General features: G+C 45.8%; 1 protein-coding gene across 1 annotated transcript in view; it reads right to left on the bottom strand.

Annotated features, from left to right (window-relative positions):
- Positions 1-4,505: 4,505 nt before the first annotated feature.
- The window catches only part of TNFSF13B (TNF superfamily member 13b), a 57,612-nt gene continuing 40,803 nt past the window's right edge, over positions 4,506-21,314 (bottom strand). The window contains exons 10-12 of the mRNA XM_082701001.1: positions 12,143-12,255; positions 11,909-12,059; positions 4,506-8,129 (exon numbers count right to left, since the gene is read on the bottom strand). Coding sequence (XP_082557127.1) covers positions 8,017-8,129; positions 11,909-12,059; positions 12,143-12,255 — 377 coding nt within the window. The 3' untranslated portion in view covers positions 4,506-8,016. The remainder of the gene's footprint in view (positions 8,130-11,908; positions 12,060-12,142; positions 12,256-21,314) is intronic.

The following is a 21,314-nucleotide window of genomic DNA, read 5'->3' as shown; positions in this document are numbered from 1 at the left end:
TTGGGGTGTGCAGGGGTGAGTAGGGGGAGCACAGGGGACCTTCAGGGCCATGAAAGATTCCGTGTCACACTGCAGACACCCATACTGCATGACATCGCCCCTTTGCCCAAACTCGTAGATTACAACACCAAGGTTGGGCCCTAATGTAAACCGTGCTCTTTAGTTAATAATCGTGTGTCCGTGTGTGTTCATCCGTTGTCGCTGATTTGCCACACTAACCCAGTCAGTTAAACACAGGGGCATTAGGGAGGTAGCGACTCGGTGTACGGGAACCCTGCGTTTTCTACTGGATTCTCTGCAAACTTAAAACTGTTCTAAAAATACTCCTTGATTTTTTAATCAAAATTAGAAAATGCATGCAAACTGGTTCAGTACAGTGAACATATAAGCAGTTTAAAAATTTAATGGAGGTAGTCTGCTGTGTGCTGGCATCAAGATATATCAATATAACCATCTCTTAATTAAGGAGTCAGAGAAGGAAGCGGTGTCTTCAGCCCAGCCTGGGAGAGAGAGCCTGACCTACAGCTTCTTTCCTCCTTTCTCCTTGTCATTATTTTTTCCCTCCGCCCTGACTCTCCGGGACTCCACCTTCGCCAAAGTTCTCAGGTTTGCAAACCAGTTCCTACAGTTCAACAGGAGCTGATGCTCATCACGCAAGAACAGAGTAGAAATTGTGATACTGCACCTCTTTGTTGAAACTGAATATGATTTGAGGAAACAGTAATGGGCTTTAGCAGGGTTTGGCTTGTCTTTGAACGTTCTTCCAGTTTCTGGTTTTATCGCACTTAGTATTTCTCTCTTTACTTTTATTTTTATTTTTTTGGTCCAAAACGTGAAAATTTTATTTGAGACGGTAATTTTCAGAGTTAATTATTAAGACATTTTATTCCTTGACCAATTTTTTAAAAACTATAACACAAACTTAAAATTCATCCCCTTTAATTTTAACTCACTGATTTTTAAAATCAGAATGAAATTATTTATTGTGTTATGCATCAAACACTAATAATGTATTTTATGGCGACTAACAGCACTCCTGTCTCTGCAGTAGAAGGCGCACCTGTCCGCTCGTTGTTCTAGTGCTCCCCTCTAGTGGTGACACGGGGGTATAACATCTAACCAGGCAAAGGCGGGACGGTCCGTGGCCTAAAATGAACCTTTTGTGGGTTCGTTTCCAAATAAATGTAGCCTGCACCGTTAGCAGTTTCACGATTAGCGGAACTATGGGAATTTAAAAGTGGTCCCTGGCATCTTGGCGGACACTTCCCGGCCAGGTGGTGGTGCGTCTGATCCGACGGGACGTGAAGGCGGTTCTAACCGCAAAGGCACCGCAGCTGTTGCAACCTGAGAAACCCCGGCCGCAAACCCAGACGGAGGGACGTCCCGCAGAACAGCCGGCCGACACCCCTGCACCTGCGGGGCCGCGACGCCAAGCAAAGTCAGGCGCTCGGCCCGGACCGGGCGGGCGGGGAGACTGAGCGCCGGAGGCCGAAGGCACGGCCTGGACCGGGTTCTGGAAAGCAGAGGCTCAGCCGCGGAAACCGCACGGATCCCGGTCCCAGGTGAGCCCGGTTCATGGGAACGCGGGGTGGGGGGGTCGCTCCTCGGTTGTGAGGACGTGAGAAGCCGGGACGCCAACGCTGGGGGCACCTGGGGGGCACATCTAGACTCTTCTGCGCTCCCTTTGTCCTCTCATAAGCCCACGTCCGTCCTAACATTTTAAAAGGTGCTTCACGCATTTTCTTTAAAAGGCTGTTGTCGGGGGCGCCTGGGTGGCTCCGGGGGTCAAGCCGCTGCCTTCGGCTCAGGTCATGATCTCAGGGTCCTGGGATCGAGTCCCACGTCGGGCTCCCTGCTCAGCGGGGAGTCTGCTTCCTCCTCTCCCTCTGCCTGCCTCTCTGCGAGCTTGTGATCTCTGCCAAATAAATAAAATCTTTTTTTTTTTTTTTAATAAATAAAAGGTTGTTGTTATTTTAATCTTCCCCGGAGACCCTCGTCTTCCTTCCTGGCACTAAAATCTCAAGTTCCTATTTTTAAAACCAAATTCTGTACCTTTCTGCACAGCTCTCCAAATTCATTTTTTAAAAAAACACTGAATTGTGCACTTCATACGAGTAACTTTTATACTATGTACTTTGTACCTTGATAAGCTTGTTTTTTTTTTTTTTTAAAAACGAAATTCCGGAAGTCCTACGCACTGATTCTGACTTGACCCCGTAGGTCCCTGCGCGTCGGAAATGCTCCTTCTTTGCTCCCTCCTCCTCCTCCTCCCCTGCTCTCCCCCCGCCCCTGCGTGTGTTTGCGGGCGTCCTGCCCGCGCACCAGTTCCTACTTGGCTCAGGCTTCGTCCCCGGAGAGCGTCCCTATTTTCCACCCTGGGGTGCGGCGTGCGGAACCGCGGGGCTCTCTCTCCGCCTCTGCGGCCCCGGGGGCTGTGGAACACACCGCCCCGGACCCCATGGGGCAGCAGCCAGGACCCCAGTTGGTCTGAAGTTCCAGCAACGAAGACGCCCGCAGCTTCCCAGCCGGCACCAGCAGGTGAGCGCCTGGCGAGGCGTCGGGCTGCGCATGCGCCCCCTTCCAGCGCATGCCCGCCCCGCCCCTCTCGCCTGGGAGGCGCATGCGCGCGCATCTCTCTCCCGGGACACGTGGTGAGGCGGGTTCCCGGAGCGCAGGTCGCAGGGACTCATGGACGGCCACGCGGAGGGCCACGCGGAGGGCCACGCGGACGGCCTCCCCGCGGGCGCGCGCTCCGAGGCCGAGGACCGCCTTCGAGGGGGCGGACAGGAGTCCGGGGCAGGCCACGCTGTTCTGCAAACCTCTTGTGCGCTCTCGCTACGGTTTTTGGACTCGCGCTGGGCTGCCCTGCCGGCCCGGAGGTTACAGCCCTGCTGCCCCGGAGGCCACGGCCCTGCCGGCCCGGCGGCTACACGTGACCCGTCATCAGTTGGTCCTAACGTCCAAGGGAGTCAGCGCCGTGCGGGAAGCAGCCGGCGTGTCTGGAAGGCAGCTCAGCTCCAACGCGGCCGGCTCCATGCCCGCATGACTCCCGCTCGCACTTGAGTGTCCGCCCGCCCCAGCGGGTGTCCGCGGGCCCCGCAGGTCGTGCCCTCCCCGACGAGACTCGCTAGGAGGGTCAGCTGTTTCCTCGGCAAGTGGAGGGAACCCCGTGGGGGGCGAGGCCGGGGGTGCGGGCACAGTCCCTGGTCCCTTGAGTCCCGGAGTCCCTTGTCCCTGCTCACACCTGCAGGTGGGACTGGGACGGGCGTCCCCAGAGCCCGGCAGTCTCCTTCCTGCGGGCGTTTTCTTTCTCCGCAACACTCCCCTCCCCCACGACGTTGTCTAGTCTCTCCCACCTGATCCCGGGATCCTGGTTCTTTGACTCCAGTGGGGTTAAATTTAGAAAAGCCTTGGCTCCCACACTGACACTCTGGCCCAACCCGTCTCCTAAATCCTGGAAATACTTAGCCTCCAGGGCAGGACGTAGTCAGAGCTGCTGTCTGTCTCAGGGCACTGTAAGGTAGAGGCAAGTGTCCTTCTGGGACTGAAGGCGGATGGACAGTGGTATTCCCCAGCCCGAGCGGGGGGTCGGGTAGGTGCTTTCTGGTTCTCCTTTCTTTCTTCTCTTTTTATTTTGGGTCTATTCAAGGTCTCTTAAAACCGAACAAAACCAGATTTAGCTTTGGATCTTTTGCTAAAATAAAACCAAACAGTGCACGTCTCTTTACTTCTTTCGAATTCCATTTGCAATCCCTCCCTTCTCTCTCTCTCTCTCTCTCTCTCTGTGTGTGTGTGTGTGTGTGTGTGTGTGTGTGTGTGTGTGTATCTTTCGAGCAACAACATTTAGCATGTGTAATGTGCCAGGTACCCGTCTAGGTGTTTTCACATGTTCATCTGTTTCTCCCAGCAGCTGGGGGAGTTCAGCAGGACTGCTATCCCCAGATCCTAAAGGATACAACCAGTGAACAAACAGCCTTCCAGGGCCTTGAACTCCAGGGCACACCCCTAGGGACATGCCCTTACTTGCCATCCTGTCCTTCTCTCCAAGAGCTTCAAGCGGGACAGGACAGCTCCCTAATTTGCAGAGCCCAGGGCAAAACAAAAATGCAAGACCCCTTCCTCAAAAATTATTACAAATCTCAAGACGGAGCAGCAGAGGATTAAACCAAGATTGGGAGCCTCCGGAGTGCTCTAGAAGAGCTGCTTTCTAGTGTGTCTGTGTGTGCATGTGTGTGTGTGTGTGTGCGCTCGCACATGCCTGTGTTGCAGTGTGTGTGATGGTGTGTGTGCGTGTATGTGCATTTGTGAAAAAAATTATTGCTAGTTTAATGTAGAGGGAAAAGGTGACACCGAAATTGTTCTTGCATCCCAGGTGTATCAGTATTTTTGCATTGTAGTTCTCCTTTATTTCTCTAAAATGACAAGTTAACTAGCCCTTGGGCTAGTTACAATGAGATTGTAAAATAAGTCTATATAAGCAAGAAATCCATACTCGTGCTACATTATTAATATGCATATATGATTATATTTGATTGTCTTTATTTTTAATAATCTTAATAATGATCTAAAACATAATTTCATTGCATTAATTTTAAAATAACCAAAGACTTAGTTTACTTGAATAAGGACAGTGGTGATGGTGAGGACCTCAAACCAAACCTAAAAAGTTGGTCTGGCCATAGCTGAGCAGGGACAGCGCCCAAGTGTGGCATCGCTGACCCCCCTATGGGGCCCCTCACTCCCATGCTTCACCCATGGAAGACAAGGAACCCCAAAGGAGCAGCTGCCCTGATATCAGCAAGACTGGGGACCTTGGGCCACTTCCTTTTAACCAATGATTAGTTTGTAAAATTTAGCCCAATGCATACAAAGTTACAGAACTGATTTGTGAAAGCAAATATGCCCAAAGGTAATCAGCAGTAAAGTGTATTTGATAATCGCCAACATCCTGGTGTGGGGCCAGGCACAGGACAGGTGGAAAAAGAGAGTCCCGTGCGGTCTGCAGCCCAGTGCTCGCCTGCGTGGCTGCAGCGGGCCACCGGAAACTAGCCCAATGGGTTGTTGCCTCCAACAGCCTGGTTTGGTGCGATTTTCTGTTAACTGTTTATCATTCAGAGATCTCTCTGGCGGTATTTACTGAAGCTGCACATAGGCGCATCCTCTGTCACAACAATTCAACTTCTAGGTATCAGTCCAACAGAAATGTGTACATAGGTTTCCCCAAATATTTTTGGAGAATATTCATAGAATGTTTAAATGTCCTGCTTTCATGAAACAAGTCTAGATTTTTATATTAGCAAATCGGAAGCCAAAGCAAACGCATCAGCTGTCTGTGTTGGTGCGTCATTCACAGGTTACAACCTCAGTCCCAGGACAGCAAGTGTGATTCATAGCTCACGTTACAATAGGATCCCGTAAGTTCTTCTGACAGTCCACTGCTATCCCCCAAACCAATCCTTTCTCTGCACCCCAGCTGAGACGGTGCGTCGGTCTCTCCAGGACCCAGGTGGGGCTGCCCGTCACTTCATGGGGGCTTGCTGGCTTGTCCCTCTGTCCCACGCAGGTGAGCAAGTCAACACTCAAGTGCTTAGTTCCCAGCATCCTTTCTAAGTTTGCTTATAAGACAACTGTCTGGGGTCTGGGTCCATACAGTGAACCTTAGAAACGTTCTGTTATAGGAAATCTCACTATGACATCATTTTTCCTGAAGAAAATTGGGAGAAAGCTAGGGAAAGGGAGACGCTGGACCCAGTGCTGCCGGGAAGACCCCACCTCCCACCCTCCCCACTATGGGACTACCTCCTCTTTGTCCTGTTTCCTCACTGTTAAATAAACTCTTAGAGAACCTCCCTGACTTCCCTCACAATTTCATGCATGAGGAAGACATGATTTACATTTCAATGCTGGTTTAAACTCAAAGCAAAGTAAAAGTTAAGGACGCTTTATGTGGCAGAAGGCAGCATCTGCCCATAGACTGCGCTCAGTCATTGAAGAGGAACACGGGAGAGCCGGGTGGAGATGAACGGCTTGACGGGAAAGCCTGCTGAGCCGGAGCACTACCTTCTTTACCCAGACGCTCCAAGAATTGCTTCTTTTCTATCTATCTATTGTACTGATGTGAACAAATCCTTTTTGAAATATATAAGCTATGCATGACCTCAAATGCTTTGTTTCCTACCCTAACGCATATTACTTAATAATGTTTTATGGTATGCACTGTTTTATTTATTTATTTATTTTTAAAGATTTATTTGTTTATTTGAGAGAGAGAGTGCGTAGGTGCCCACAGCAGGGGAAGGGGGAAGGGCAGGGGCAGAGGGAGAAACTTACGCACACTCCCCGCTGAGCGTGGAGCCTGTTGTGGGGCTCGATCCCATGACCTTGAGATCGTGACCTGAGTTGAAACCAAGAATCGGAGGCTCAACCGCTGTGCTACCCAGACACCTCAGCACTGAATTTTTAAAACGTCATTTAGTTACATGGAGAGAAACCGAAAGATGAAGGGTGTTAAGCAAACTCCATCAAAAAGCCAGGCAGACGGCACTGAGATTTTCTCTTCTGCAGTTCAAGTTAGCAGCAACATGAGGACAATGACTCACCTCCTAGATCAGGGCTTCTGCTCTCCCTGTACTTTTTAACTATAATATTGTAACACAGTAAGTTTGAAAATACATTTGATTTTAACAAAAAATCCAAAATTGTGGTAATCAGAGTTTTAAACGTTTCATCTTAGACATCTTAGACACAAAGTACAAATCGTCTTGTTTTGTTTGAAGAGCATTCCAATGTGGACTGGAGAAAATGAGTCTAGATCGGGGTCTATCTTTTCCACCTACTGTTTAAACGAGAGACGGAAATTGTTTAATGAAGTAAATTCTTTTTTGTAAAAAGAGAAGCAGAACAAGGGAGATTGATGTCATAAAGGCCGTTGTGACAGCGTTTGTGAGTACGATTCTCTATTAGGTGGAAAGAAGGTGATGTTTCTGGTGTATCCAGAGCCGGGTAACAAGCACATGGCAGGAACACCTTTCCGGACGCCAAGAAGTTTAACGACAGCTCAACTTCCATAAACCTAATAACATGGGTGTGCTTTATAGAAGCAGTTTAAAACAGAAGATTAAGAAATAAAGGGCAAATAGATCCCATTATTATAAAGGTATTCATTAGCTTCCATTGGAGATTTGATTTTTACAGAAGAACAATCACGGCTATTTTTTCACTCTATGCTCGCATACGTAAGAACTGGAATTACCCCACAGTAAAGTTTCTGAAGTGACTGACATTAGCTAGAAAAAATATACAAGTTAAGTGTAGACGCCGGAGAGAATGACTTCCCTCCTGCGAAAAATGTCTGGTGCTGCAGCCGGTGATACAATGTTACCGATGAAAAGGGCAGACGGTGATACAATGTTACAGATAAAAAGGGCGGACTTGAAGTAAACTGGAGGAATTTAAATAGTGCCTGCGTTTTAAGTGCAAGGGCTTAATGTATCTCCGTGTAAGCTTTTAAGTTACTTTTTCATGTGCCAAATGCAAGATTTCTTTTTTTTTTGTTTTCTTTTCTTTCTAATAAAACACTTCTCCGCACGTTCACGGCGGAAGGACAGGGCATATTTCTATGTCACGTGAAGACTCGGGCGGGCTGCGGCGGTTTCCCAGGAACGTCCCAGCGCCCCGCGGACACGACGGACTGTCGTTCGGAGGAAAGGGCGACGGCCCCGGCCACCGGCCCCTGCAGGCCGAGCGAGAGCGCCACCGCGCCCAGCCGGCTCGCAGCGGGCGGCCTCCTTTCGGTCTCCCCGGAACGGCCGCCTCCGGGCGTCCCCAGGACACCCCCGGGCTGCGGTTGTCCGTGAAATTTCCTGTTTGGTCTAGTGTCAGGGAATCAAAATAAGCAGCTCCCAGAAAAGGCGCGTCAACCACTGCTTTTCTTCCTTCGGGTGTTTCCCGGGAAGCGTCTCCTCCTCAGAGGCGCGGAGCGAGGAAGGACCCGGCCGCGGCGCAGGTGTCCGCGGGTCACAGGAGCTTCAAGGCCCCAAAAAACGTGCCGTCGCCGTCTCGCGATATCTTGGCGTCCTCCCGCGGAATTGCGAGCTGGAGCTCGTCGCCCTCCTCCAGCTTCGCGATGCCTGGAAAACAAGGATGCACAGGGACTTTGAGCGGTCGTGCGGCGCGGGACGCAGGGTGGGGGCGCACTGGATAAAACGATGCTGTTTTGGGGAAATGTTAACCTACGCATTCACGCTTCAAGGGACACCCGCGGACTGCAAACCAGTTACAATTCCACCGGCCTACGACCAGAGTAAAAAACAAACAAAAAAGCTAAAGCAAATGAGCAGAAAGACAGCAGATACAAATAAATGTATTTCTCACCTACTGTCTATAAGATGAGACTCTGAACAGAAACCAATGTTTTATTTGAAGAAGAAAAAAAGTCAGATCATAGCACATCCCTCCTTGGGATATTGTGTGGTTAAAAGTGGTTTTGCTTCATTTTATTGACAAAAATGTTTATAACAGTGTTAAAAAAATAATGATGTTACATAAAAACAAAATAGAAATACAAAAAAAATGATGTTAAATAAAAATACAAAATAGAATACACAAAGTACACACACACTATGCAGATGTATAAACTGCATAGATATCACATAAATATGCACTGAATGTGCATATAAAATGTGTATATTTTTTATGCCAGTAGCATGCTGTCTTGGTGATCACAGCTTTGTAGTAAAGCTTGAAATCAGGTAACGTGATGCCCCCAGTTTTATTTTGTTTTTCAACGTCTCCTTAGCAATTCAGAGTCTCTTCTGATTCCATACAAATTTTTGGATTATTTGCTCCAGCTCCTTGAAAAATAGTGGTGGGATTTTGATCAGAATGGCATTAAAAGTAAAGACTGCTCTAGGCAGTATAGACATTTTAACAATGTTTATTCCTCCGATCCAAGAGCATGGAATGGTCTTCCAAAGATGCCCTTCAACGGACGAATGGATAAGGAAGATGTGGTCCATATACACTATGGAGTATTATGCCTCCATCAGAAAGGAGGAATACCCAACTTTCATATCTACATGGACAGGACTGGAGGACATTATGCGGAGTGAAATCAGTCAAGCAGAGAGAGTTAATTATATGGTTTCACTTATTTGTGGAGCATAACAAATGGCATGGAGGACATGGGGAGATGGAGAGGAGAAGGGAGTTGAGGGAAATTGGAAGGGGAGGTGAACCATGAGAGACTATGGACTCTGAAAAACAATCTGAGGGTTTTGAAGGGGCGGGGGGTGGGAGGTTGGGGAAAACAGGTGGTGGGTATTAGAGAGGGCATAGATTGCATGGAGCACTGGGTGTGGTGCAAAAACAATGAATACTGTTATGCTGAAAAGAAATAAAAATAAATAAATAAATAAATATGTGTATATTACTAGGAAGACAAAAAACAAAACACCACTTATCAGCAAAACCCATCCATTAACATAGTGTTTCTCTGGAGTCCAGACCATGGGGTTAGGAGACATTTGAATTATTTTTGACAGTCTTCTTTGTTTCCACGTTCCCTTAAATGACCATATTTGTCCTCATAATCAAAAGCAATAAAATACTTAGCTCCTCAAAACTAACTAATAAATCTGTATGTGCCTATTTTACAAGGATGTGTTCTGTGATTCAGGAACACAGAGTACAATTCAGGAACTACCCTCGGTACATCCGTGGGGACCCGTTTTAAAAGACAAAGATGACAGAGAAGAAAGGATGATTAGGGGAGAAGAAACAAAGAAAATAACAAACAAATTACTATCGATGTTGTTCTTATTTTCAACCAACAATTTAAAAAAGCAGTTGTATTTTCACGAAGATGCCTTGAAAATGTATTTACACAAACGACATTATGTATGTTAACATCCATCAGGCCCAAAGCACCCAGATCTCCTCAGGCGACAGCTAGTCAGTGTTTACTTATCGGAACTTACGATGTACCAGACACCTTTCTAGACACGCACAGGGCTGTGATCAGAATGACAGAAGATTCTGTCTCCAAGGATCTTGTTTTTTTGTCATGGACTATGACAGACAACAAACAAAAGAACATAGTTTCAGGTATTGCGAAGGATAACATGCACACTTTTTAGGATTAGCAAAGCATTTGATGACTACATAAAACAGTAAAAAAAAAAAAAGCTGGAATTTACTTGTTGAATAGATCAGTTGTTATCATAGACTGAAGAGAATCTAGTATTTTAACAAAAGCTATTGATCACGGAGCATTAAGTAATACTAACTCAAAATAAAGGCCGTGTGAACTGACAGTTTTCAAGAAGGTTCTGTCTGAAACTCTAACACTGAGTTATTGGCTCTTCCAGTCCTTCCCGATCGCAGCAGCTGAGCTGTCACTTCTACAACAGACACTCGATTTGAGAGGGAAACAGCGCGATCCAGCTGTGCGTAAGACCAGTGTTTGGTGCCAGCTGGGCTCTTCCGAGGGACCGTTTGCATTTTTTCCCAGGTTATGATGTATGGGAGCATGTCCGGCTCTTATATACTAACTGGTTTGAAGCAGACTGGCCCAGAACAGATGAGCACTGCAGCCCGGAATGTCCTGGAGAACGGTTCTCCTACCTAACCTACGCTCTGGCACCGGGGCACAGCCCAAAGGTCCAATAAACTAGTCTTCAAAGTTGAGGCCCCGGGGCGGCGTGGCGGAGGGCAGGAGCACCGAAGGGCAATGAGCAGACACCGCCCGTGTTGCGTCCTGCTGTGCCTAGAGTCAGTCCAGACGGGGTGGCCGCGTCTTTCTGTGGGTTTTCTGCAATGCCAGGATACTGGTCATCGCTGAGCACAGGGGAACATCTCTTTATGAAAATTAGGGAGTTTGAATTCAACACACTTCCTCATCATCCCCTTACAGCTGTTCATGGCTGCGGGTCCACAAGGACACCCCCTCCAATTTCCCTTCCTTCCTGATGAGTGATTGTGCACTCGGTAGCAAACGCCTTTGAAACTTAGGGCTTCAGAGGAGGCGGCCAGGCCTCGGGCCTGTGTTTCAGGGAATACGGAACTGAAGACATGCCTCAGGGTTCTCAGTGGATGTGTCAAATCACCAGAGAGGAAAAAATGTGTTCAAGGCTAATATGTTTTTTTTTTCTCCCCTCATACCAGCTTTGATGAATTTACCCCCAAAATAAAATGAAGACTCTGTTGCAAGAACAGCCTGAAGACCGGATGGGAACAAAGTCCTCCCTTTCCCTTTCCTTCCTTTCCTCATCCTCACTGCCCCGAGCTGAAGGAGCCTCGCTCCTGCAAACTCCCATCCCAAAGTCCTCTGTCTGGCCTATGTGCAGCACATGTCACCTGAAGGAGAGGGAGAGGGAGAGAAAGCCACTGGGCAACCTGACCAGACCCTTGATTTGGTTAAGGACATGTCTTCAGCAGCACGTAAAACAAAAACACAAACAAGAAAAGCTTTGGGGGCTCCCACTCTGGGGTCAGACCTGTTGGTTTCATCCAGGCTCTGGAACTTGGAAGCTGTGCCCTCTGGGGCAGCATGAGCTACCTCTCTGTGTCTCAGATGCCGCCTCCCTTAAACGGGGTGGGGAGGGGGGGAGGGGGGCGGTGGTCGGACGAAGGAGCCCAGGTCAGGATAAGACAAGGATGCCTGGCACATGGTAATCATTCCCTGGGTTCTTACGCAGCGTTATCTACGGAAGGAAATGCAGCTTGGAACTGCTCTCCGTGCTGATCGCCAGCGCGTTACGGCCCCTTCTCCATGTACAGAAGAACGATAAAACCATTACTAATGATTGTATCCGTTTCGACTCAAAAGAGCTAGCTTATCCTTCCAGAGAACAAACGCCGCCCAGCATACCGAGAACCATTCTTCTATTTACACAGAATTGTTATTTACCAGCCGAATAACAGGAATTATTGGGTAGTGTTTCAGGCATATTTTGAATACATCGGAACAAAGTCACCAGACTCAATTCGTCCCCAAAGACGTGGACTTTCTTTCTCTGTATTAGGTGTCCCATGGCAAAGGTGTTATCGGTGTATAAAACCTGAGGAACAAACCAGAGACGCGGGTCAGAAGTGAGCACAGCAGAGAGAAACAGGCAGAGGCAGCAGGGGGCAGGGAACCTACCTGCCCATATATAAAGAAATAACCCGTTTCCTTCACCAGGATTTTGTTTTCCTTCTCCTCCAGGGCTCTTCCTCTTTTAAAGCTCAGCAGCCACGGAACGAATGTGTAAGCCCCTGTGATGAAGACAGAGCACTGGTGAGAAGAGCGGTTTTCCACGTCTGCTCGGCCGCTAAACCGGAGTCTGAAACTTAGAGGAGAAATTCATCTTTTACAAAAGAGACAAAAGAGACCATCAGGACATTCTCCTGGTGTTTCAGCAGTGGTTTTGGGCACACGACCTCCCGCACCCCTGTATTTGGGGACCCGAGGGCCAGTACATCTCAAGCAAAGTCTGCATTTTCTTCAAATCTTGTGTATTTCAGCGACGTTCGCCAGAAAGCCTGGTCTGGATGGGGCCAAACGGACCAAATGTCTCTGAATGACACACTCACAGAGGTTTTCTGGTTTTCCTTTGGTTCCTGGAGAGGACCGAGTTAGGATGGGAGACTTTAGCGAGGGGCCTGGGGAGGCCCCCTCCCCACCAGGCACCGTAACTGGGCTTCAGGGCAGCGAGGGAAGGGACCAAGACACAGCCTCTACGAGGACAAGGTCAAGGAACTCGGCAATAGTCCTCTGCGATATCCAAGTTGAAGTGCTTCCAGGTCAGCACACACATTCTCCTCTGTGAGCCCTCAGATTTCATGGGGGAGTCCTGGGGGGGTCCGCAAAGACAAGAGCCCAAGGAAGGGGACACAGAGCCGCCAGCGGCTACAGAAACGGGTAGACAGGAGGGGGGCCTCCCTCTGGCGTGGGAACACCATGCTCAGGGACAAACACCCTCTCCTGTGAATTCACAGCATTAAATTCCCTGGATTTCTCACCATCGTGTAAAAATACCAGAGTAAAGGGTAAAACTGAGACTAGGTCAAGAATGCAGGGGCATAAATAAAATGGCATCTAACAAGTGAAAAGAAGATTAGGGAAGTGGTAATGTAAGGAGAGAAAACAGTGAAATGAAACTGTGGTCTAAAATAATCTAAAAATGTTCCTTATAATGGATAATGCTGGACAACGCATGTCCCCAGGCTTCACCTCGGTCGCAGCAAAGAGGGGTATGTCCCCAGGCTTCACCTCGGTCGCAGCAAAGAGGGGAATAATAAAACTCGGGGCCCACAAGACGATATGCCAGAAGTTCTGGGAAGAACGACTTGTCCTGGGTTGAGTTTCAAGAACAACTTTCCTGTGGAGTTTTGTCAGGGGGTGGCACGGTAGGAACGGCTGAGTGAGCGTCCCTGCCTCAGCTAGCTCCCCCAAACCCATCCTGTCTGAGCTTTTTCCGAATAGGATTCAGGAGGGAAGAGAATAAAACAAAAACCCCATATTTTCTCAACACTTCAGAGAAGTAAAGAGCCCGAGGTGATCACACAAAGCGAAGGACACTGTGAATCTGAGATCTGTTCCCTCTCGCAGCCCTCCACGTCGGCATGGCCCACAGGTGGAAGACAGGCGGCTGTGAGGGAGACCACGGAAGGAGCCACAGGTGCCTGTGGACACAGGTGGTCTTGTCCGTCCTCTTGTGTGCTCACAGGACGCGCCTCAGTTTCCCATGGGGAGGGAGGAGGGCCCCCCAGTGCTCGGCAGGCCTGGTCACCCAGCTCTGCTGTTCCCAGGAAGGCCCATGAAGAAACTGGACTTGGATGGAAGCCCTCCGGTGCCCCACTGGAAGGGGACAGTCTCTGGAGGAAAGGTCTCCTCAGGGACACGTCGCAGAGGCAATCTTGTCATCCCGTTTTGACACAGCAGCAAGGCAGTGGGAAGATGACAATACCATCGTTTTCTGTTGGTTTACGTGAGATCTGTGCTCACGGCATTTTTAAACGCAGACTGCCCAAAACATGGGAAGAATGAAGTCTCGTGTTGTGACTGCTGTGAAATGCAGCGGATGACGAAAGGGGCCTCCGTGGTCCTGAGGACACCTGTCGGATGCTCCGACCACCGAGCACATTTTCTCCCTCCGAAACAGCACATGCCTGAGACTGGGACCTCTCTGACTTCGGGGCCCTGTAAGTCAGCTCCCTGCTGCCTTCTGGGGCCTGAGATGATGCCCCTCGGGGACAGGCAGCCAAGCGTCACTGAATTAATGACCCCAACTTTAGACATAAACTAACTCAAAATGGTGGTGTGCTATACAGTTGCCCACAAGCATCCCGCTGCATTTTAAAAGCATCATATTATTTATTAATTTTTTTCTGAAAGGGTTTCATGAGCTGGTTGCCGGAACTGTGCGAGATGGAAGCTACCACAGATGTAGGACATACTCAGGAGGTGAAGGGACAGGCTCATTTCCAAACCTGCTTGCTCGTATTCTGGCTGGAGGTATTTCTTGGCTGCACATTTTTTTTTTTCAATACTTTAAGTTGATTTCCTATTTCTTGAGGAAAGGCTTTTCTTTACATCTGTAAAATTAGTGAGCCAGCTTGTACCAACTTTCACTGCCGCATTGTCAGAACAGAAAGCAAAAGAAGTAGTTATTAGGTATATTCTTATGTTCTCTTGACATGTTCTTTTGGCATTTCATCCTACCTTGCTGGAAATATTCTTATTAGAGACAGCCCATGGTTACTGGTTTGTATGTACTGTCTGTATTCCTGTTCCCTGCACACACACAGTGCACATACACATACACCAGCACGCACACCCACGGACCGCACTGCGTGAGGCCAAACGCCAAGAACACAGCCCTGCCCGGGGTCTGCACTCAGGGGGTACATGTGGAGTGAATCTCAGATCCATTAAGAAAACAGATGAAAGAATACATTAAGAGCTAAAGTGATTATAACGTAAGCATAAATATTATATAACGCTTCTACATCTTAAAATTTACTGAGACTTTTAGCACACTAATTAGACGATGGATAAAGGCTGACAAGAAAATACGCATGAAGAACCCATTCCAGAGGACGCTTTTCTAAACTGGAATGCATCGCCACCAATAAATATTTGAGAATTTGTAAGTAAACGCCAAGAGTTACTGCTTCTCTTTATCTCCGTTAGTCCACAGCTAAACACAGATGTGCTGTGGTGTATAAAGCCTGAACTTCCCAGCTCCATGGAGCTGTAAATACTTGGGGTATTTAAATGTCTCTGAAAACTTAAAATGGATGTGTATAATAATAATGAAATGAAATCAACAGAATGCCAGTATTAACATGTGAAAATCATTTACACTATATTTGAAAGCATCTGCTCTTAAGAAGAGTACGTCTTTCGTGATCTGACTTACATGAAAACATAAATTTTAGGTTGATAACATTTTATAGAAATATGGTGAGCACTGGGTGTTATGTGCAACTACTGAATCATTGAATACTACATCAAAAACAAATGAGGCTATATGTTGGCTAATGGAATATAAATTTTAAAAAATTTAAAAATGCCCAATTAAATCTTGAACAAAAAAAAGAAAAATCAGATGCATTTCATGAATACTTGTTTTTTTTTTTTTAATTTTACTTTATGAACAGATTTCCTTGAAAACATCCATACTTCTGGTGTTACCTCCCACAGTAACTGAAAAAACGCTACAGAGAGAAGCTGTCAATTGGCTACCTTTCTGATTTTTTTTTTTTTTAAATATTTTATTTATTTATTTGACAGAGAGAAATCACAAGTAGATGGAGAGGCAGGCAGAGAGACAGAGAGGGAAGCAGGCTCTCTGCTGAGGAGAGAGCCCGATGCGGGACTCGATCCCAGGACTCTGAGATCATGACCTGAGCCGAAGGCAGCGGCTTAACCCACTGAGCCACCCAGGCGCCCCAGCCTTTCTGATTTTTTAATCTTAGTATCATACAGCTGCTGAAAATAGTTTTAGGGGATAAGATAATGATAATACTTTCTTAGAAGGCAGATTATGTCAACCAATTCAAGAAGTAGTAATTTTTTTAATATAAAAAGAGTGCTTTTGGGCATGGAAACCCACAGTTATGACAGGTGTGATTCTGTAGCTGGGACAGAGCAGGGGAATCAGGAGAGAGCACACGCAGCCAGGCAGGGCCATGGAGGCTGAGTTATATGAAGGGTCATTGGAGGCCCCGGTTGGGCTATAATCACTCTGTGGTTACCAGACAAGAAAAGGTACAAAATGGGGGCCAAGGAAACCAGCCAAGGGGAGAGATGATGGGGGTCTGGGAAGATGGGAATTTAAGGGAATGGATTAATTCAGGTTATGTTCATGGGGAATAACTGACAGAGTTTTGAGATTAATGTACTGAGTCAGAGGGAAGAGATAAGAATGACACCCAAAATTCTGCCTGAAACAACTGAGGACACAGTCATCACACTCACTGGAATAGGATTGCTAGAGGAGGAAATGTGGGGACAAGTCCTATGGTCTAGGCTGAGATGTCACCAAGTTGAAGGAAGATATGTTAAAAAGACAGGAGTGTATATGGGCTTGGAGCTAAGTGGTTTGGGCTAAAGATCTATGTTTAAACCATCAGCACATACCTGCTAAGTGACGACATAGTAGCACTGAAAAACACCAAAGGAAAAAGAAGAATGAAAAGAGAATATGATTGTACTGGAGGACTGAAGGACATCTCTATTGAGGAAATACATTTAAGGGTAGTTTTCAAAGAAATTTAAAAAGGAATGGCCCAAAGGGTAAGGAAATGATTAGAGAAATAAACCAAGGGCAGCGTGTATTTCAAGAAGGGAGTCATCAAGTGTTAAAATTCTACTGGGATATTGAAAGTAAAGTTCATCATTGCCTATATGAAATAATTAGATGGCAAGGCAGAAACAAACAAGAGACTTCTGCTATCAACACGATTGTGGAAATAACATCTGTCCTTTTTTACCTCCTATTGGGTCATGTGAAAGAAGCAGACAGATGCATGTTCTCCAGAGTAGCTGTACAGGCTGCCAGAAGTCAGGGGTTCACACTGGGGCTGGGTGTGGAAGGGGAGGGGCGCAGCCAGAAAACAGTGAAAGGTCCTGGCATTGGTCAACTTACAAAGAACCAGCAAGAATCAACTCTCTAATGGTGAAGAAGCCCTCGTAGGCACACAGAAATCTCTGCAAACTCACAGTCCAGGAAATTTCCATGTTGGCTAGAAGAACGTGGGAGGCGAGGAGGCAAAATAAATAAATAAAATTTAAAAATAAATAAATCATTGAAATGAAAATAAAAGTTTCAGAATGGGAAACAGGTATTGCAAAAACAAAGAAATAAAGAGTTTAGAATTTGAAAAATACATCTAGAACTATAAAGTATATAGGAGCTATAAGACAGGTCAAGAACAAGCACATACAAGTAATTGGAACCCTGACAGACAAAACAAGCCACAACAAAAGTCAAGCAGAGCCACCACAGATGAAGGGGTGCCGCCCAGGCCAGGAAAGTAGATTCAAGATAGCTTCATTAGTTGTGGGTTGCTGCTATAACAAACCATCAAGTATTCAGTGGCTTAAAAAACAGACATTTAGTATCTCACAGTTCAAAACATCAGAAGTCTCACTGGGCAAAAATCAAGGTGTTGGCAAGTCTATGTTTTTTCTGGAAGCTGCAGAGCCCAACCCTTGCCTTTTCCAGCTCCCACAGTCTTCCTGCTTTCCTTGGTTCCTGGCCTCCTCTGTCTTCCCAGGCACCAAACCCATCATTCCCATCTTGAATTTCAACCTCACATCACCTCTCTGACTCTGACCAGACCAAGTTGCTCTGCGAGGACACTTGTCATTACCCTGGGCTCACCCAGATCGGCCAGGGTAGTTCCCCCAAATCTCTTATCTTCATCACACCTACAAAGTGCCCTTTCCTGTGTGACCTACAATACTCGAAAGTCTCAGGGATGAGACCGTAGATGTCTTTGGGAGCTGTTGTGCTACCTACTCAGCAGTCAACCCTGAGATATAGAATAAAACAAGTACTGACTTTTAAAGGTAAATAAATAATTCTTTGTAAAATCAGGCAAAAAAGTCAAGCCACTTATAAGAAGAAATATTTCTCTTACCTTTGTTCTCTTCAAAGTGCATTTAATGCCAAAAGAGAGTGGAGAAATTCCTACAACTCAAATAAATAAAGGGGAAACTGGGGATTTTGTATCTAGCCATCTGTCCTTAACATATAGAAACTACAGGGCGCCTGGGTGGCTCAGTGGGTTAAGCCGCTGCCTTCGGCTCAGGTCATGATCTCAGGGTCCTGGGATCGAGTCCCACGTCGGGCTCTCTGCTCAGCAGGGAGCCTGCTTCCTTCTCTCTCTCTCTCTGCCTGCCTCTCAGTGTACTTATAATTTCTCTCTGTCAAATAAATAAATAAAATCTTTAAAAAATTACTTATAAAAAAAAAAAAAGAAACTACAAAGATAGAGCTTTATCAGTGCAGAAGCTTAGTGAACATTTTTCTCCTGAGCCCATTTTGAGTAAAATAGAGTGAAATTCAGGAAACTAAGACATGAATGAGGAAAGCACAATAAAAGCACTTGGGATAGGTATTGACTACATTTATCTGTAAAACCAAGCAAAAAGCACATAAAAAGAATGGTTTGAACACAAAAGTACATAAAGAGAATGATTTGAAAGAAAAGAAGGAAACAGTATTATGTCATGACAATGTAGAAATTATAAAATTTACAAATACAGAGAAGTAGAGGAGGAAAAATATTGGTAGTAAATTCATTCAACTGCCTCATTTGTAATACCTGGGGCTCCAAGGCTGTGTATTAAAGTTGACCTCAATGGATAGAAACATAGATATTTTAATAGTACATACATAACATATAGAAATATAACATTGGTACCCCAAAAATGTATGGTAGGGGAGAGGAGGAATATATAGAATTAAGAGGAATCATATTAATTTTATTCTAGACCAGAGTGGTCAATAGATATTCCCTAAAGATGTAATTATAGATGTCAGAGTAATGTCATATAAAATGGCAGAGTAGAAAGCTCAAATAATCAGTCCCTCCACCAGAATAGCAATTAAGCTGGCAAAACTTACAGAATCAACATCTTTGGATATATGAAATCTAATAAAAAAAAAAAGTTACAGCAACCAAGACAGTAATTAATGAAAAAAGAAAAAGGCTGTTAAATTTCATTATGGAAGTATTGTATTTTTGCTTACACACTTGCCATCTCCCATTCTCCAACAGAGCAGCAGCTAGGGAGATGAAGCCCTGAGTTCTAGGGGTCACCTTGCTGGAACTATTGAGTATAATACTTACTTTGTTCTCAAATCATTGTGGCTATGCATTTTGACCTGTCTGGAGATTTCCTTTCTTTATTTTTTTTCTTTTCATTTTTTTTTCAAGATTTATTTAATTTTAGAGAGAGAACAGGGAGGGGGAGAGGGAGACTGAGAGGGAGTCTTAAGCAGACTTCGTGCTGGGCATAGAGCCTGATGTGTGACTTGATTACATGATCCCAAGATCACAACCCAAGCAGAAACCAAGAGTCAGATGTCTTACTGACTGCTCTCTCCCACCCCTGGTGCCCCTGCTTAGAGATTTCTTTCTGATAGGAGCAAATCCCCAGCCTGGTGTCAATCAAAAACTTTAAAGATGTCTACTACACATAGCCTTCTGGAACAAGGGACAGCAGACTGACAAAAGCAAATAAAACAAACAGAAAATTATGGGCCATTCCCAGGAAAAAAAAGAAATTGGCAAAACCATTTTGAGGAAACCCAGATATTGAACTTACTAGACAAAGATTTACATCTTTTAATATGCTTAAAGAGCAAAGGGAAACCATAGACAAAAAGCTTAAGAAGACTAAGAGAATTATGTATAAACAAATGGACACTCTTTGTAAACAAATAAAAAATATTTTGTTAAAAAAGGAACCAAATAGAACGTGAGAGCTAAAAAGTAAAATAGCTAAAATAAAGAATTCAGTAGAGAGGTTACAGAGCAAATTAAGCAGGCAGAAGGCAGAATCCACAAATTTGAAAATAGAACAATTAAACTTATCCAGTCTGAGGAGCAGAAAGAAAAGAAATGGAAGTGGTGAACTGAGCAGGGGACTCTCAATCAGACTAACATTTGCATTATGGGAAGCCCAGAAGGAGCCCAGAAAGGAGCAGAAAGAGTATTTGAAGAAATAAGAGGAGGTCTTCTTAACTTTGAAGAAAGATTGCATTACACATCCAAGAAGCAGAATGAATTCTAAAAAGGGTTAACATGGGGATGCCTGGGTGGCTCAGTTGGTTAAGCATCTACCTTTGGCTCAGGTCATGGTCCTGGGATTGAATCTCACATCATGCTCCTTGTTCAGCAGGGAGCCTGCTTCTCCCTCTACCTCTGCTCCCCCATGCTTATTCTCTCTCCAACAAATAAAGGAAATATTTAAATAAATAAATAAATAAATAGGATAAACTCCAAGAGATCCATACCAAGGTGAATTGTAATTAAGCAGCTAAAAGAAAGGACAAGGAGAAAATCTTGAAAGCAGCAGGAGAGAAGCAATCATTCCAGTATAAGGGATGCTCAATAATATTAACAGTTGATTTCTCCCTTGAAACCATGTAGGCAAAAGGCAGTGGGATGAATGGTTATGTCAGCAAGGTGCAGCACAGTAAGCCTTACACATCAACCCTTCACAGAAACAGTGATGTACCAATACCTTGTAAATGCCAACTTTCTGAAAAGAAATTCAGAATCCAGCTAAGAAGTAGGAGTTACGTAGTAAAGCACAAACTGAGAAGCAGTTAACATTAATATATGTATGAGGAACAATTTCAATTTATTCACATCAGTCCCTCCCCCAGACAGGCTATTGTCAGCACCAAGAAGACGGCCTCCATCTGTGATGGGGAAATCTGAGTGTATGCCTAGCCACATAGCCTCTCAGAGTGCCTTCTCTGGAACTGGTTTCCATCTCACCCCATACTTTGTGCTGAATGATTCAAAGAGCTTGGTCCCTGCAACAGCAAGAAACAAAGAAAAGGGGAGGACATTCTTTTATACCCAGCAGTTTGCTTTGCTTTGTTTTGTTTTGTATGACTGAGGAAAAACAGACAACAGATTCTTTTCCTCCAGGAAGGTAGGGAGGAGGCAAAGTGGGCCTTGCTCCTAGCCTTAAAGTGGCTAATATCAAGCACTGATAACCAGTAAAAGTATCTCCCAGTCAAAATCAGTCAGTGAGGAGCAGGAGAGGTACCTGAATAGACAACAAAGCAACTCTTCAAGGA

Source organism: Mustela nivalis (assembly GCF_964662115.1).
Source record: "Mustela nivalis genome assembly, chromosome: 15".
In the NCBI taxonomy this organism is placed as follows: Eukaryota; Metazoa; Chordata; class Mammalia; order Carnivora; family Mustelidae; genus Mustela; species Mustela nivalis.
Note: the sequence above shows the minus strand (reverse complement) of the source record. Positions and strands in the feature narration are given on the sequence as shown.